Raw genomic sequence first — 17572 nt, forward strand, 5'->3', positions numbered from 1 at the left:
TCTGACCGTCGAGCTCCAGCCCACCCTTCACACAAAGCTACCATGTTTTCTCTCTAGTTGTGAACCAGGGAAACGAACCTGTTCCCAGTAAGGTGTAGGGAAGAAACAGGAAATAAAAGCTGGTTCCTTGGGGAAGGAGAACTATGGGAGGCTGAGGAGTGCTGCCTCTCGACGTGGAGAAGTAGAGGCTTGGGCAGGGCCGAGTAAATGTGGATCATCTGACCTGCCCCAGTTCCTCCTCTCCAGGAAAAGTTTTGCGTGTAGTGAGAGCTGTTTGTTTGCTAGTACTCTCACTGACTTTGTAAAGGAGGGCAAATAGGGTTTGTGTCTGCTGTTAATTTAGCTCAAGTTAATTGGAATTGTTTTCGGTGTGCCTTCCGTTGGTCTTGTGTGTACAATACCTCCTGTGTGAGGGCTTTTCCAGATATAGGATCAGTCTAGAAGAAAGGATGATTATTCTTGTTAGGATTGTGAACGAGTACTCTCATTCTTTCCTTAGCGAACAGGGGAGCCTTTAAGGTATTTTCATAGGATGTTTAGGCATATATACTCGTTAGACATTTGAATAGTAATAATAAAACCTCATGAAAACTCAAAGCAGTGTTAGGAAAGTTAGACTTTTATATAGAGCCAAGTTCCGAAATCCATAGAATTTGGGGAAACTAACCAAATACCAAATTGATCCAGGATATATGAGGGTGAACTCTATTCAACACACATTCATGGAGCACGTATGTAACTGGCTCTGGGGTTAGATATATGAGTATCAGGCCTCTTGCCTTCGGAGATGGCCCACACTGTCTGTGGAGTGTGTTTCTCAAGATAAATCCACTTCTTACTTAAAAAAAAAAAGATGTCTATCTTTCCTCAAGAACATCAGAGAGACATATTCACATGAAAGTTGTAGTGCTGCGTGTTACATATCCATTTAAAGGAATTTGTTTGGTGTGAAGGAAATATTACCATTGCCTGGAGAGTCAGGGGAATCTGCAGGGAGGAAGTATTTGAGTTGGGTGTTGGAAAATGAGTAGGAACTTGTGCAAGTAAGGAAAGACATCCCAGTTGGAGACAACAGCATGAGCAAAGACATGGTAACAGTCAGGAAAGAAAATAGCATGACGTTTAAGTGTCAGAAATTTGTCTGAAACAGAACGTGTGGTGGGGAAATTGTCTGGAGGCGAGACTGAAAAGAGCCGGGAGCCATTGAAACTTTTTAATGTTAAGGAGTGACAGAAGTGCAGATTAAAGTAATGGAGAAATGAGGCAGTGAGACAAGTGTGGCAGTGGGAATGAAGAGGAGGGGGAATGGATTTTAGAAGTATTTCTGAGATAGCTGCAATAGGACCTAGTGACTGTTTTAGGGAGAGACAGTGGGCTAAGCTTTCTAATTTGAGAAATTGAGTAAATGGGAATTTCATTGACCAGGATATGGATTAGAAAAAGTAGAGCAGATTTTTTAAAGGGTTGGGTGGCTTTGGAAAAGGTATAGTGGAGATAGTCTGGTATGCTGAGATCAAATTGATTGTGGAATATACCCATGGACATGTTAGTAGGCAGCTGGAAATAAGGAGGCCTGGTGAGCTTGATATTTTGGCGGTAGCTTGGAGGAAGGACATACATGAAAAAACTCCTGGGAAAATAATGTCTGTTTCTTTATAAGGAATTATTTGAATAGGCACTTCTTTCACTTAATAGTGAGCATCTCAAGGCAGGGACCATACTTCTAATTTTGTGTCCTTTTCCCCTTAGACCATGTTCATGTTATTATAACGTCTTGGTAAGTGTTAGTTGTTGAGCTAACAGGAAATCAATTTACTTTGCTAGGTTGCTGTTACCTTTTGTGCCTTCCTTTAAGAAGATTATGGGAGCCTGTCTTATAATTTTCATTTTATGCTTGGGTGGTATTCATGAGGCTTGTATTTTTCAACAGGAAAGGAGATGAAAAAGGTGTGAGTGACGTTGTGCTGCTTGAGGAAGTTCAGGGCTTGAGCAGGAGATAGACAATATTAATTTACAAGAGCTCCTGCTCTTGAGAAGAGGATTGTACAATGAATTCTCATCCTGGGAGCTGTCAGAAAAAGGTGATTTTCAATCACAGTTTCCTGAAATCCTGTCAGTTTGAAGTTGGTTCCTCCTTCTGAAGGTACAAGTGCATTCCTTCTTATGTAAAATCATTTAAAAGGGAACCTGAGATAGTCATGTTTGTTTAAACCTCTTCATCTCTATTACTAATTTGTGAAAGTAGGCAGACTTAGTAGATTCTGATGGGACCAGATTGAATTCTCTTCTATGGAGCTAGTTCATTTCTAGTAGGTATGACTACGACCGATAACCCAGAGTAGAGATTGGGGAAATCGTGGTTTCGCCACTTGCTGCTTAGTCTTGGGCAAGTCCCTGAGTTAATTCCACTTTCAAGTGTCAGCTAGACACCCATTCTGAGGTAAACACTGTACAGAGCATAGCAACACACACAAGATACAGATGCTGCCCCATAGTGGCTCGTGTGCTTATCACTGAATCAGGCCGGTTCTGTCCTAGCATCTAGAAAATAGGGGTGATGCTTGTCAGATGTAAAGTGGGAATGAATGTGATATGAATATCAGTTTGGAGTTTCCACAGAATTTTAACTGAATCTAGATTTTTAAATGTTCTACTAGTAAGCACTTTTTTTTTTTTTTTTTTTGCACTAACACGATATTCTCATAGAGCTACCAGAAAGATTTAGTGGCTTTACTACTTATTACTTGGGTAAAGTAAAATCCTCACCCTAAAATTATGGTATTAGTATCTACTTCATTTGCTTGTTGTAAGGATTAATACAGTATATTTAAATCACTTAGAACAGTGTCAAGTATATAGTGAGTACTCAGTAGTAGTATTTATCATCATATACCACCTTGAGTTGGAGGCTGTGCTCTGAAAGATATGGAGGAATGAATGATGAATTCCAACCCCAGTAATTAAAATAAAACAAATGATAGAACAGAAGGGTTGTGGCCTGTCGTGGAGTTCTCTATGAAGAGAATTTAGGGGGACTTCCCTGGAGATCCAATGGTTAAGACTTTGCGCTCCCACTTCAGGGTGGAAGGGTTGGATCCCTGGTTGGGGAACTAAGATCCCACATGCTATGTGGTGTGGCCAAAAAAAAAAAGACCACGTGAAGGGGATTTAGAGAGGCAGCTTCAATAATGCAGGTCTCACTCTATTTTCATTTTGGGGGTGTAAAAGACTTGGAGTGACTAGCAGTAAAAGTCCATTAAAACAGAAAGGAGTTACATGCTGGTTTCAGACCCAGTCTGGGGGTAGAATTAGGGGAACCCATGTCCCATGCTGCTGAGATAAGGTATAACAGGGAGTCATGTGAAACATGAATATGTGAATCCAATTAGTGAGCTAAATCTTTGGGGCCTTCAGAAAGGAAGAGGCGATACAGGAGCTAGTATGAGAAATTAAGGGTTGGGATTTGAAGGTAAAAACACCTTGCATTATAGTTTTAGTGTTTACCTTGGGAGGGTGGGATGCCTTACAAAAGGACATAGTGAGCAGATAACTTTTGCCTGAAAATTAAAAACACAAACCCTCACATCTAGAGGAACTAGGGAAATTTTTTAGGAGAGTCAGAAGACTATTTCTGACTTGGTAAACCTAATGTGTATTGGGTGAATGGCTCATGATCAGAGTGGAGTGGTGTTATCTGACTCAGCCACAACTTCTGGGCAGACAGGATTTTCATCTCCTTCAGGAGGCACTGTGGACTACTATAGTCAGTGTGTTCCATAGTGATCTTTCACAGATGGGCAAACAGAGGCTAAGATCCTGAGAAAAGGGGATGGTGTTGGTGAGTAATATGGGGAGAATGAGGTGGAAATAGGTGAGGATTGCTCCAGTGCCTTTCCTGGAGATGGCAGAAGTTTTATTCATCCTCTCAAAAATCTGTTCAGATGCTACTTTCTTTTGAAGGCTTGTTTTAAGGCTTAGATGAGTACTTCTCAAACTTTAGTGAACATCAGAGTTATTTGGGGCAGGGTCTTTTAATCTCGGCATTATTGACTTATTGGCCCAGATAATTCTTTGTGTGGTAACTGTCCTGTACACTTTAGGGTGTTTAGCATCATCCCTGGCCTCTACCCAGTAGATGCCAGTGGTACCTCCTGTCCCAGTTATGACAACCCAAAATACTTCCAGGCATCGACAGATGTCCCTTGGGAGCCAGAATTACCCCAATTCGGAACCACTGACTGGGGTCATTATTAGAATGTAGACCTCTAATCCTTATCTTTAAAAGTCTGTTTCAAGTTGGGAGAGGGGTTTAGAAGTCTACAGTTCCAGGAGGCATGCTAGGAGATTCTGAAACATGTGATCACAGCTCTGCAGGGTTAAACCGTTTTCATCTTTCTGTCTTGTTTTATAGTATCTTTACATTCATAATCAAGTTTTGGTGGAGAATTACCCTCAGAGCACTGACTTTGCTCAGTTAAGTTGTGTTAGTCACTCAGTTGTGTCCAACTCCTTGCAACCCCATGGACTGTAGCCTGCCAGGCTCCTCTGTCCATGGGATTCTCCAGGCAAGAATAGTGGAATGGGTTGCCATTCCTTTCTCCAGGATCAAACCACCCCAGGGATCGAACCTGGGTCTCCTGCATTGTAGGCAGATTCTTTACCATCTGAGCCACCAGGGAAGCCCTAGGTCAATTAAAATATAGTATCAATTAGATCCTATAGTGGATAGCAATGTATTTCAGCCTTTTTTTTCCCATTTATTATACTGAATACGTCTATCAACTTGAGTAGACACTCAGAGTCTTCAATTTTTCCTTCTAAGTTTTCTACTATTTCATTGATTTGTCTATCTCTTTTTCACTTCACCATTATCTGTATTTATATACATATGCATGTGGCAGATCAGAGAAAGCAATGGCACCCCACTCCAGTACTCTTGTCTGGAAAATCCCATGGATGGAGGAGCCTGGTAGGCTGTAGTCCATGGGGTCGCTAAGAGTCGGACATGACTGAGCAACTTCCCTTTCACTTTTCGCTTTCATGCATTGGAGAAGGAAATGGCAACCCACTCCAGTGTTCTTGCCTGGAGAATCCCAAGGATGGGGGAGCCTGGTGGGCTTCCGTCTGTGGGGTTACACAGAGTCAGACACGACTGAGGCAACTTAGCAGCAGCAGCAGCGTGTGGCAGATAGTTCTCTTTTACTTCTTAGGATGGCACATCTACCTACAGGCAAACAAGTGATGAAACTCAAGATATCTGGATACCCTACAGTTTGTTCATTAAGGTCAGCAAGCATGTACTCTTCCTTCTCACTCACCTGGAACCTCTTCAGTTTCTCTGCAGATGCAGCTTTGTTTATGTGTGGGTTACTCTACTTCTGTTCAGTATACTCTATCTCTGCTCAGTATAGTATAGTGGTTAAGGGCTGAACTCAAACATCAAGCTCTCTGGGTTTGAGTCTCTACTTTGACTTATCCTGGCAAGTTTTTTTATTTTTGTTTTTTAACCACTTCATTCTTTAGTTTCCTTATTGTCAAGTTTCCTGGATCATAGGTTGTGAGGATAAAACTGTGTATAAAGTGCTTAGGACAGTGCTTGGTCTATAATAAGTGCTAAATAAGTGTCAACTCTTCAGTGGTTATTTTAGATCAGTGTCCTGTGTGTGCAAGTTGGAGTCCCTACTAGGCTTTGTTCTAATGTTCTGCATGGGTAGTGTTAAATTTTCACATATATATACATATATCTGTGTATATATGTGAACACATACATTATTTTGGATCGAGGAACAGTATACATAATGTGAAGTGTATGACTTGATAATTCTTTTACACATGTACATATTTATATGGCTTCCACTCAGGTCAAGATAGAGCACATTTCTGGTACCTCTGAAGGCTTCCTTATACTTCATCCCATTCATCTCCCTGCCCAGGGTAACAACTATTCTAATCTCTGTCCCCACAGATTAATTTTACCTTTTTGAGTTTCATATAAATGAAATCATTTAGTTTGTACTCATTTCTTTCAGACATTTTTTATTCAGTATCTATTAGTTTATCAATATTATTTCAATAGTTCTTTAAAATTTCTGTATAGTATTCTACTGTATATATTACACATGTATATACTATAATTTTCCCATTCTACTGCTAATGGACATTTGAATTCTCTTCATATATTTAAAAAAACTCACACTCAATAAACTTTACAAAAACCTTTCAAAAAAGGAATATTTATACTCTAGGCACTCTGGCATTGCTTTCTTTTATGGCCGTGATGTGTGGCATCAGGTTCTTAGTTCCCCAACCAGGGATTGAACCTGGGCCCCCTGCAATGGAAGCATGCAGCACTAACCACTGGACTGCCAAGGAATTCCCTGGCATTTCTGTTTCTTGAATGTGCCAAGTGTGTTCAAGTCTTGGGGCCTTTGAATTTGCTGTTGCCTCTATCTGGAACACTTTTCTCAAGATTTCTACGTGGCTGTTTTCTTCCTGTTAGTCTGATCTCAGTCCTCCTATCACTTTTCTTAGAGTCCTTCTTTAATTTGCTATCTGTAGTCCCCCTAGACAATTTGTCTTCAAGATACTTATCATTGTCTCAAGTTGTTTGTTGCCCTTCTTCCTCTACTAGAATGAAAGCTCTGAAAGCAGGGATCTTGTTTGTCTTGTTCACTGCTGTACCCTTAATGCTTAGCACCTGAAAGGTGATCAGTATTAGTATTGTTGAATGAATGAATGTATGCCTGATCTGTGCATATTTTTTTCTTCCTGGATGGTGGGCACATTTATTTTTATTAATTTTCCTTCTTTCCCTTTGTTCTTTTCTTTTACTTCTTTTTGTTTTCTTCCACACTGGTTGAAATGTTTTGAGATGTATTTCTGAGCATCTACCTACACTAGTGTTTTGGAGCCTCATCAAGCTGTGAAGTGAGGGTGGTACTTGCTACCAGTCCATTACAAGTATGAACCTAAAACTCCAGATCATTACCCTGAAAGCCTATAGAGAGCCATTCCATACCCTCTTCCTATTTTTTTGAGATATGATTTTTCAGCTCAGATGGTAAAGAATCTGCTTACAGGGCAGGAAACCTGTGTTCAATTCCCAGGTTGGGAAGATCCCTTGGCAAAGGGAATGGCAACCCACTCCAATATTCTTGCCTTGAGGATCCCATGGACAGAGGAGCCTGGCAGACTACAGTGCAAGGGGTCCTACAGAGTCACACATGACTGAGTGACTAACACACACACACACACACACACACACACACACACAATTTATATTTAACACTGTATAACTTTAAGGTATACAATATGATTGTGAAATCATTACCAATGATAAAGTTAGTTAACACATCCATTACCTCACATGGTCACTTTTTTTTCTTTTTGGTGGTGAGAACATTTAAGATTTAATGTAGCAACTTTTAGATATATAATACAGTATTGTTAACTATAGTCACCAGGTTTTATGTTAGATTCCCAGAACTTATTTGTCTTATAACTAGAAGTTTGTACCCTTTGACCAGCATATCTTCATTTGCCCCATTCCCCATCCCTTGTGCAACCACCATCTAATCTACTCAATTTCTGTTTGTTTTGCTTTTTTAGATTCCACATGCAACAAACAATATTTGTCTTTATCTGACATTTTATTTAGCATACTGCCCTCAAGATTCATCTGTGTGGTTGCAAATGGCAAGATTGCCTTCTTTTTTATGGCTGAATAATATTCCACTGTATGTATATACCACCTTTTCTTTTTCCATTTGTCCAGTGATGGACACTTAGGTTATTTCCATGTTTTTTTTTTTTTTTTTTTAATTGTGAATAATGCTGCAGTGAACATGAGAGTGGATCTCTTCAAGATAGTGACTTTATTTTCTTCAGATATATATGGAAGTGGGAGTGCAGGGTCATATGGTAGTTTTATTTTTAGTACTTGAGGAACATCCATACTATTTTCTGTAGTGGCTGTACCAATTTACATCCCCACCAGCAGTGCACAGGGGTTCCCTTTTCTGTACATTCTTGCCATGGCTTCTTGCCATGGCTTTTGCTGTTGTTTGTTGTTCAGTCACTAAGTCATGTCCAACTCTTTGCGACCACATGGACTGTAGCATGCCAGTCTTCCCTGTCTTTCACTGTCTCCCAGAGTTTGCTCAAATTCATGTCCATTGAGCCAGTGATGCTGGGCTTCCCAGATGGTGCTAGTGGTAAAGAACCCGCCTGCCGATGCAGGTAGACGTAAGAAATGCAGGTTCTATCCCTAAGTCTAGAAGATCCCCTAGAGAAGGGCATGGCAACCCACTCCAGTATTCTTGCCTGGAGAATTCCATGGATAGAGGAGCCTGGTATGCTGTAGTCCAGAGGGTTGCGCAGAGTCGGACACAACTGAAGTGACTGAGCATGCGGGCACACACGAATCAGTGATGCTATCTAATCATCTCCTCTGCCACCTTCTTCTCCTCCTTCCTTCAGTCTTTCCCAGCATCAGGGTCTTTTCCAGTGAGTTGGCTCTTTGCATCAGGTAGCCAAAATAGTAGAGCTTCAGCTTCAGCATTAGTCCTTCCAATGAATATTCAAGGTTGATTAACTTTAAGATTGACTGGTTTGATCTCCTTGTAGTCCAAAATACTTTTTAAGAGTCTTCTCCAGCACCACAACTCGAAGGCATCAATTCTTTGGCTCTCAGCCTTCTTGCAGTCCAACGCATATTGGCAAATTGAAGCCAGGAAGAGAAAGGAAACTTATAGAATGAGTGTATAATAGTCGGGACCAAGACCAAAGACTTTTTTAGATATTTTTCCCAGTTTTATTGAGAAATAATTGACATACATCACTGTGTAAGTTTAAGGTGTACAACGTGATGGTTTGATTTATGTATATTGTGAAATGATTACCTCACCTTCATCATCTCATATAGATACAATACCAAGACTTTAATAGATTAACTGATCACTTTGGAAATCAGAGTGAATTTCTATTAAGTTAATTTTCTGATACTGGAGTTGGCATATATTGTGCTTAAGAAGACAATAAAATAAATGAGTAACTTGTTAAGTGTAACTAACATTCCTTGCCTGTGAAACACTGGAAGTATTTGACTTTAGGTTTTAAAATCTTGATATTTAATTGTTTTATACTGTAGGGGTGTGAAGTGACATGCATTTAAGAAGTCTGTAGCTGGATTGCTTTAAGATATAGTTCTTATTGTATGACTTGGGTCTTTCAGAGAGAAGTTGTATGCAGGTCATGGGACCAGCAGTTCCTGAGGTTTAGGAATGAAAGACTTCATTGATTTACCATTGAGTTTGGGGGATTTGAAGCCATTCCTAAGTTTGGTGGTAGGTGAAATTAGCATTGAAAAGTTGCCTGATTATTTTTTATTACTTTGTCTACTATATCTTGTTTCTCAGAAACTGTGTTCACGCCTAAGATGACATTTCTCACAGAAAAGGATTGCTGTGGCTTTGCTGTATTTGCTTCTTCACTAGAAGGATTTAAAAGCCCAGACCAACAGAGATCATAGTGTAGTCATAGAATGCTTCTTTCTGTTCCTTGTAGTCCACAGCATTTGCTTTGTACTTTAACTCTATTTATTTCTCACAGTTTACCTTGTGCTTTGGGTTCTGGTGGCTCAGATGGTAAAGAATCTGCCTGCAGTGTGAGACTTGGGTTGGGTGCTGGGTCAGGAAGATCCCCTGGAGAAGAGCATGGCAACCCACTCTGGTATTCGTGTCTGAAAATTCCATGGGCAGAGAAGCCTGGTGGGCCACAGTCCATGGGTCACAAAGAGTGGGATGGGACTGAGCGACTTAACACTTCATGGGTTGTTCTGTGCCTGTCTCTGCTAATAGATTTGAGCTCCTAGAGGATCCAGTTCGGAGTTTCCCTTTTGTAACTCCTTAGTGCCTCAGTTAGAGCTTTACAGTATTTAGGTGTTCCTTTTGTGCTTGTGGTATTTCAGGGATGCTGAGAGAATCATTAGATAATATGTCTAGTCCAGTCCTCTAGTTTTACTTGTAAGGAAACTGAGAAGCACAATGATTTACTCAGTGTCATCTAGTTGGTTGGGAGAGCTGTGTTCTAGTCTCAGTTCTGCTGGTTGTTTGTTCCGTTATGTCTGGCTGCTGCTCAGCTGCTACTGGTTCTCTCTACAATAGGGGAAGATTGTGAAAGAGGAAAGAGACACTGGGAGGATATAAACAGATTACACTTACATTACTGATGTACTGCAATTTACTGTTCTACCAGTCAGATATTTTACTTTCAAATTTGAGAGCACAGGCTTCGTTTTCTGAGACCCCAGAAAGACTTTTTTTAAGAGTTCTACACTTCTTCTAGTTTGCATTCTAGATACCCTTCTTTGTTGTGCTCATTGGGTAGAGGTGCTGGCAAAAGGAGCAGACTTTTATGTTGTCAGTTTCCAGTCACACTTCAGACAGCTTGGGTGGTAAATTCCAGGTGCCTGTGATGATGACAGAGAATAATGAGTTGAGGCCCTTCGTTGAATTTCCCCCTGCTCCAGATGAAAGGAGAGTGATGAAAAGAATTTAATTTCTTAGGAAATTTGGTACTTTCGGTTGAAATTGTTTTTCCTTCCTCTCCTATTCCCTTTTGCTTATTAGAAAGTATTGATTCTGAAATAGAGAAAGTGAGTTTATTAGATTTGGGTTGGACATTGATTAGCTGTAACCTAATTATAAATCCTCAGAAGGAGATGTTTGTAAACATGTGCTTTTCACATCCAGGCACTTTGGTTCCCACTATTCCTGTTAATCAACTGGTTGAAGCTGAGCACATGAAAGATCTATATCCACTAAGCTTAGAATTGCATTGCTTTTGATTTATTTTAATAGGATCCTCTTGATTTCCAATTTATTTTCCCCCATAAGGACATCTTCCTCTTGACAACCTATTTAAAAGACACAGGAATGTTTTGAATGGAGCCTCTATTTCATGCTTTAAGGCAAAGCCATGATCAATATAGTGTAAATTGCCTGAAAGAATCTTCTCTTTTTTTGTTGTTGTTATTTTTTTCTTCAGTTTTCTCTGGATCATAAAGGAATAAGAGGTCTTAGTGAGCGTTTGATAGAGATAGGTCTAATTAAAATTTTAGGTTAGACGTAGGATTTCTCAGTGACAAGCATATACTGAGCATTTACTGCTAACCAAGTGCTTATGAATAAGGTATAAGATACAGTCCCTGTGCTAAGGATGCATAACATCTAGTGAGGAAATTTTCTGTGCTTTTAGAGCTCAAAAATGCATCTCCTTTGGGGCTGTATGTATTAGAGAAAGATGATATCTGAGACAGAGTCTTTTATGCTGTTAGATTCATCTCTTCCTTAAAGTTTTGATTTTGATTTGAAACATAGTGTATATTTTCCAAATGTCATTGAACAAGATTAATTTTCTGCTGCTTTGGATTTGTCTGAAAGTGAAATCAGTCTCCTCACTACCATCCATACTTGCCATTGGATAAAATTAAGTTTCACAACTAAAGCCTAAGATTTAAGGGAAAGAGAGGAATTTTGTCAACAGAAGAAAAAATTTGGGAAGTGAGAGAATGTGTGTAAATCCATGTGGAGACCTGTGGCATTTCAAGTTCTCACTTGGAAAAAATTGAGGATTCCTTGAGGCAAGATGGGAAAATTTGGGCATGATTTGTGGAACTGCTTTTATAGAGAGTTAAAAAATACACTGAAGTTATATATATGTATATATAGAATTAAATTTGAAGGGAGTTATATTTGGTTATTTTGAAATTAATTTAATTTTTGGTCTTTTAACTACTGTTTTCTGCCTTGGGTTTCTTTGCAGAGGAATTTCTGAAGACAGTCAAGTCCAGTGTGATTTATGTGGCAGTGAAGGCCAAGTACTTTGCAGTGAGGAGGACCTACTTACTTTGGGGAAATCAATGGAGCACATCAGTCTGCAGCACACTTCCTGCCTTAATGGTCTTAAGCTCGATCAATATTTGAAATTTAACTTCACCATTAGTCTGTGGGCAGTGTGTGCTTTGCAGCCTTTCCTCCATCAACCTCAAATATATGACAAGACCTATTACAGATGGAGCTAGTTACACTTTCCTGCTTGGTTTTGGATCTTCTTTAAGTCTTGTCCACTGGCATGTTTTAAGGATGTAAAATGTGTTTTGCTGTAGACCAAGTTATGATTTAAACCTTGAAATTACCTGGTCAGAGGAGGGGATGTTGGACAAATGCACAAAATCTATAGCATGGTTATTTATCATTTCTTCTTCCTAAAAAATTTCCCATCAAGAGGTAGTTCAATAGCCTCTCCAACATCTTAGCATTTCTGGCACTAACTGTGGCTTTCTTTTGACAGATTCTCTCACCATGGCACAGGTAGAGAAACGAGGGGGTTTGCTCCGGAAATCTTCAGCCTCCAAAAAACCATTGAAGGAAAAAGTGGTGCTGATGTATGATGAGATCTTCATGGTAAGGCCTGGAGCTCTGACATTTTTCACAGATTGACTCCTTAGTTTCTTGTTCCAAAATGAGAATTAATCTCACCTCTGCCTGCTACTGTCTAGTTCTTCAGAGGGAAAAAGAGAACAACGGTGAGAGTAAGCTTTCTCGTAGAAATTATGATCATGTGTTAATTAATATAGATTGTTATTATGTTGTTCTTATAGATTGTTGCCTCTAGCTGGATAAAACAATTGAAAGAGGATGGCTGTTTCTGAATATATTTAAGAGTTGTCGTCCTTATGATTTGACTTAAGGACCTTTCTATCCTAGATGTCCCTTGAAGTTCCCTTTGGCCCTAGAATTCTATGGTCCAGATATTTTAAAAAGATGCACTGTTACATTCTGTCTCAAGTTGTTAGTGGATAGAACAATTGCTTAGTTAGATTGTCTCATCCTCCAACTCTATGAGATGACTAAGGAATTATTAGCAATTAGATTGGGGATTTTTTTGGGTCTTCAGAACTGTATTGACCATGGTCTAGGCCGGTGTTGTAAAATATAACCTATCATGGAAGTTTAGAGTAATTAGATACCCTGCATATGTACTTAATTTCTGAAATCTTGGTCATAAGTAGTACATGTAAACATGTAAAACATGTTATTCTTGTAAAAGGAGTTGCATATCTTGTGTAATTCTGTGGACTTTCTTTCCTAAAAGGAGAACAGTGATAATATTTACCCTACCTGGCTCACCGGGCTGTTGTATTTCATGTATGTGAATGGGCTTGAAAACTGAGCACCCATAAAAGTACAGTGGGGATGTATCAGAATATAACTGGTTCTTCACTTCTCGTTAAGAAGAGGAAGATTTGAGGGAGATTCTTTGAGTTATTTAACTTCTGGTACAGGGAATATGTATCCATGTACAATGTCTTCCATTTGGGGAACCCCCCAAAAATTGTTCCCCGTTACAGCTGTTTGGAGTGACCAAGCATTTTCAGAGTTAATTGTGAGAGGTAAGATTGACCCTGTGAAAGACATGTAGTGACTCTTTCAAATGTGTTCTTAATGCTTTGGTGTTAGCTGGGTATACTGAATCTACTTATCTTCTGGTTTCAGACAGAGGACCCTAGTAAGTGCAGTCCTCGGTTTTGGGAGGAGCTCTTCCTCATGAAGGTAAGACTTGGTGGCCTCTGTGGATTTTCCTGGTAACTGAGATTGCCTTCACATATGTTCTAGGCGCTACACTAAAAATGTACTCAGGCCCTTATTGTTTCCATGTTAGGTGAATTTAGAATACCTGGAAGGCAAGTTGGAATCTCTTGATGGTGAGGAGTTAATGAAAATCAAGGACAATATTAATTGCTTATTTCAACACTGCATCCAGGCTCTGGGAGAGGAACATCCAATTCGAGTGGTTAATGCATTGCAGGTACATGGCTGGGAGACTGGGGAAGTCTTGTTTATAAACTGTAATACATCTATTGGAACTTGAGGAACCTAAAATTACCCTTAGGCTTGAGGCTTTTTTCCCTTTATTTCTTTAACCAAACATCTATGCTATATTTGATTTAGCTATCTTCCTGGTTAAGCAAATGGACACCTATAGGAGTAATCTTGTCCATTTGTATAATTTGATCTAATGCCAAGGTGGATTGTTTGACAGAATTTTTATTATTACTTGAAGGAAAGTAAAAGAGAGAAGAAACTCCAGAAAGGATGCTTAGTCTACAGCAAAAATCATAAGACTTTCTTAATTAAATAAATATTGTTTTTTTATATAAACAGTATTTTCTCACTAGACCAAGAGTTCTTATTCTGAGGTTTCAGAAGGTCCTTGACTCCCTGTAGTTTTATGTAATATTTTATGTGTATATGTACATTATGTGTATATGTAACATTTTTTTGGAGAGAGGGCTTTCATCAGATTCTCAAAAGGGTCGGTAACTCTTGTTTTTAGAATCATTGTTCTTAATGCTAAGTGGCATTATCATGCGGAAGATTCATGAATAATTATTTCTTGAATTACTGTTATGCCTAACACTGAGGTGGTGGGATACATTATAGTCTTCTTGAGGGTAAAGATGGTTTTATTCAATACTTCGTTCCTGGTGTGTACATCAGTGCCTGGCAGGTAGCATTCTAGAAGTAAATTTTTTTTGAAAGAATAAGGGGCAAAATTTCTAAAGTTTATAGTTTAGTAGCTCCAGTGTAGCCTAGATTGAGCTGAGTACCTGGGGTAGTGATTGACAAGCTTAGAATATGAAGAAGTCATGACAGTGTAAAGAATTTTATTGGAACTTTTGATAGATCGGGTTTAAGTTTCTAACTTACAAGTTGGGCAGATCAGTTTGTGACCTCCAATTTTCTCATTTGTAGAATGTAGAAATTATCTTTTGAGCTGATGCCCCAGAAAGAAGGACCATGTTTATCCTGTATCTTTCTTAACTTTTGGACAGTAAATTCTATATTTGGAGCATCATAGTTGTCAGGACCTCTTCACTGCAAATTGAAAGTTGGAAATTGTACTTCCTGTAATTACAGTGACTTACTGTGGGGGCATGAATTGTAAACTTTTTAGTTCAGTGGAAATATATTGACATTAAGTCACTTGGTGAACCATAGAATTATAGTATGTATTGTAATAATTGATATTTATTGAGCTTTAACAAAGTTAAGTTCCAGGCTATTCCAGGAATTTTAACACAGTTCCAAGGACTATTCTAAGTGCTTTACAGTACTAATTCACATAGTCTTCACATCATCCTTATGAGATTAATGCTATTATTATCCCATTGTATAGATGAGAAAAATGAAGCACTGAAAAGTTAACTGATTTGTCCAGGCTCACACAGTTAGTAAGTAGTGGATGGGGATTGTAATGAATTTTTAAGATTTAAATTGATCAGTTGTTATCATACAGGGTCTTCTATAGTTATTAAAAATAATTACTAAAGGTGATAAGCTATTATGTAAATTCTAAAATTAATTTTAAATAAGGGAAAGCTCTATCAACCCTATGATTCAAGCTCAAAAATGGTTTCTTATTTTTGAAAATCACCTTCCAATCTTTGTCTGCAGTGTTATTTTTAAAAAGTGGATGGCCAGAAAAGAATAAAAAAGATGACAGTTTCAGATGCTATTTGTCTTTTAATTTCTAGATTTTGCACATATTAAGACCCTGACTGCATTCTGGAGCTCAGAGCATAGAGCAGTTGATTGTCAGCTATATGAAGAGAAGGTTCTGAGGTTGTAGTGTGAGGCTACTGATCCAATGCCCTTTGCATTTTGAGACTTTCTTTCTAGAAAGAATTCTTTCTCTCATCTCTGCAGACCTTGTGTGCACTCATTCGAGGAGTCCATCAAAAGAATAAGTCTACCTCTGGGTTTGACATTATCAACATGCTGATGGGCTTTGACAAGGCGGAGCTGTGCATGAAGGTGAGGCATAAGCTGCAGATGTGCCTGTGGGTGTCTGCTTCTGACAGCTGTTGAGGAATACCATCTGCAGACAGTTAAATGTTTTAGACATTTAACTCAGATAGACATAGATGATTGAATTGGCCTTGAATTTGGATATTTTTACAGATTTGGTTTATCCTTTAATAAAGGAAAATTTGAAGTTCAGATTTGTATTGAGGCTTCCTTTCCATGTAGGATAAAGACTGAGCAGCTTGTGATTTACATCATGATCATACATTCTTAAAAGCATGTAAGAATTTAAATAGAAGGTAACAAATTAATACACAAGGATACTTTAGTTCTAAACTTTTAAGTTTTCTTATTTAACACAGTGACTTTATCAGAATTTTTGTTTCTACTGTTTGATGCCTTTTGAGAAATAGTGTTATCAGTATGTAATTCACACGTCATACAGTTCATCCTTTTATGGTGTATAACCAGTAGTTTTTAGTATATTCATGGAGTTGCACAACCATCACCACTGTTAATTCAGAACATTTTCATCACCCCAAAAAGAAAACATGTGCCCATTATCAGTCATTCCCTATTTTTTCTTCTCTGCAGCCTCTGGCAACCATTAATATGTTTTATATCTCGATAGGTTCACCTCGACTGTACTTTTCATATAAATGGAATCATATGTAGTCTTTTGTGTCTGGCTTCTTTCACTTAGCATAATGTTTTCAAGGTTCATCCATGTTGTAGCATGTACTTCATTCCTTTTTTTTGCTGCTTAGTATTCTACTGTATGAAAGTATCATATTATTTTACTTATCCATTCGTCAGTTGATAGACATTTGAGATGTTTCAGCATTTTGGCTGCTATGAATAATGCTGCTATGAAGTGCATGTAAATGTGGACATATGTTTTTAATCCTCTTAGGTATATACCTAGGAGAATTGCTGGATCATACGGTAATTCTATGCTTAACATTTTGAGGAGATTCCAAACTATTTATCGAAGTGGCGATACCATTTTACATTTTCCCCAGCAGTGTGTATGTGTTTTTGTGTGTGTGTGTGAAATATCTATTCAAATTCTTTGCCCATTTGTAGGTTGAATTATTTGTCTTTTTATTGTTGGTAAGAGTTCTTTACATATTTTGGGTACACATCCCTTATCAGATATCTGATTTGTAATACTGTCACTATCTTGAATGAATGTTGTTCACATGAACTTTGAAGAACTCGTATTCTCTCATTCACTAAATTTAAAATAAATCTCTATGTGAAAGAATGGGGTTCCCTAGTGGCTCAGATGGTAAAGAATCCACCTGCAACCTGGAAGACCTGGGTTTGATCCCTGGGTTGGGAAGATCCCCTGGAGGAGGGCTTGGCAACCCACTCCAGTGTTTTTGCCTGGAGAATCCCCATGGACGGAGGAGCCTGGCGGACTACAAAGAGTAGTCTTTGTGACCCTGGGGTCACAAAGAGTCAGACACAACTGAGTGACTAAGCACAGCACAACACATGCAAAAGAATCCTTATAGTGAATAGATGATTTTTAAAAAGTTATGAATATGCAATTAGTGTACAAAGATTTAGTACCTGGAGTCTTTTTTTTTTTTTGGCCATACTGCGTGGCATATGGGATCTTAGTGCCTTGTCTAGGGATTGAACCTTTGTCTCCTGCATTGGAAGTGTGGAGTCTTAACCACTGAACTGCCTTCATT

General features: G+C 38.7%; 1 protein-coding gene across 5 annotated transcripts in view; it reads left to right on the forward strand.

Moving 5' to 3' along the window:
* ARMH3 (armadillo-like helical domain containing 3) overlaps positions 1–17572 on the forward strand; it is a 178830-nt gene that overhangs the window by 691 nt on the left and 160567 nt on the right. For 3 of the 5 annotated variants that reach the window (XM_027528511.1, XM_027528515.1, XM_027528514.1), the window contains exons 2-5: positions 12352–12464; positions 13557–13613; positions 13723–13869; positions 15771–15878. In XM_027528511.1, the coding sequence (XP_027384312.1) occupies positions 12363–12464; positions 13557–13613; positions 13723–13869; positions 15771–15878 (414 nt within the window). In that variant the 5' untranslated portion in view covers positions 12352–12362. Of the gene's footprint in view, positions 1–1930; positions 2082–2121; positions 2144–12351; positions 12465–13556; positions 13614–13722; positions 13870–15770; positions 15879–17572 lie in introns of those variants that run through there. The other 2 variants (XM_027528512.1, XM_027528513.1) reach the window with 2 other exon arrangements.

This window comes from Bos indicus x Bos taurus, chromosome 26, assembly GCF_003369695.1.
Source record: "Bos indicus x Bos taurus breed Angus x Brahman F1 hybrid chromosome 26, Bos_hybrid_MaternalHap_v2.0, whole genome shotgun sequence".
Lineage (NCBI taxonomy): Eukaryota > Metazoa > Chordata > Mammalia > Artiodactyla > Bovidae > Bos > Bos indicus x Bos taurus.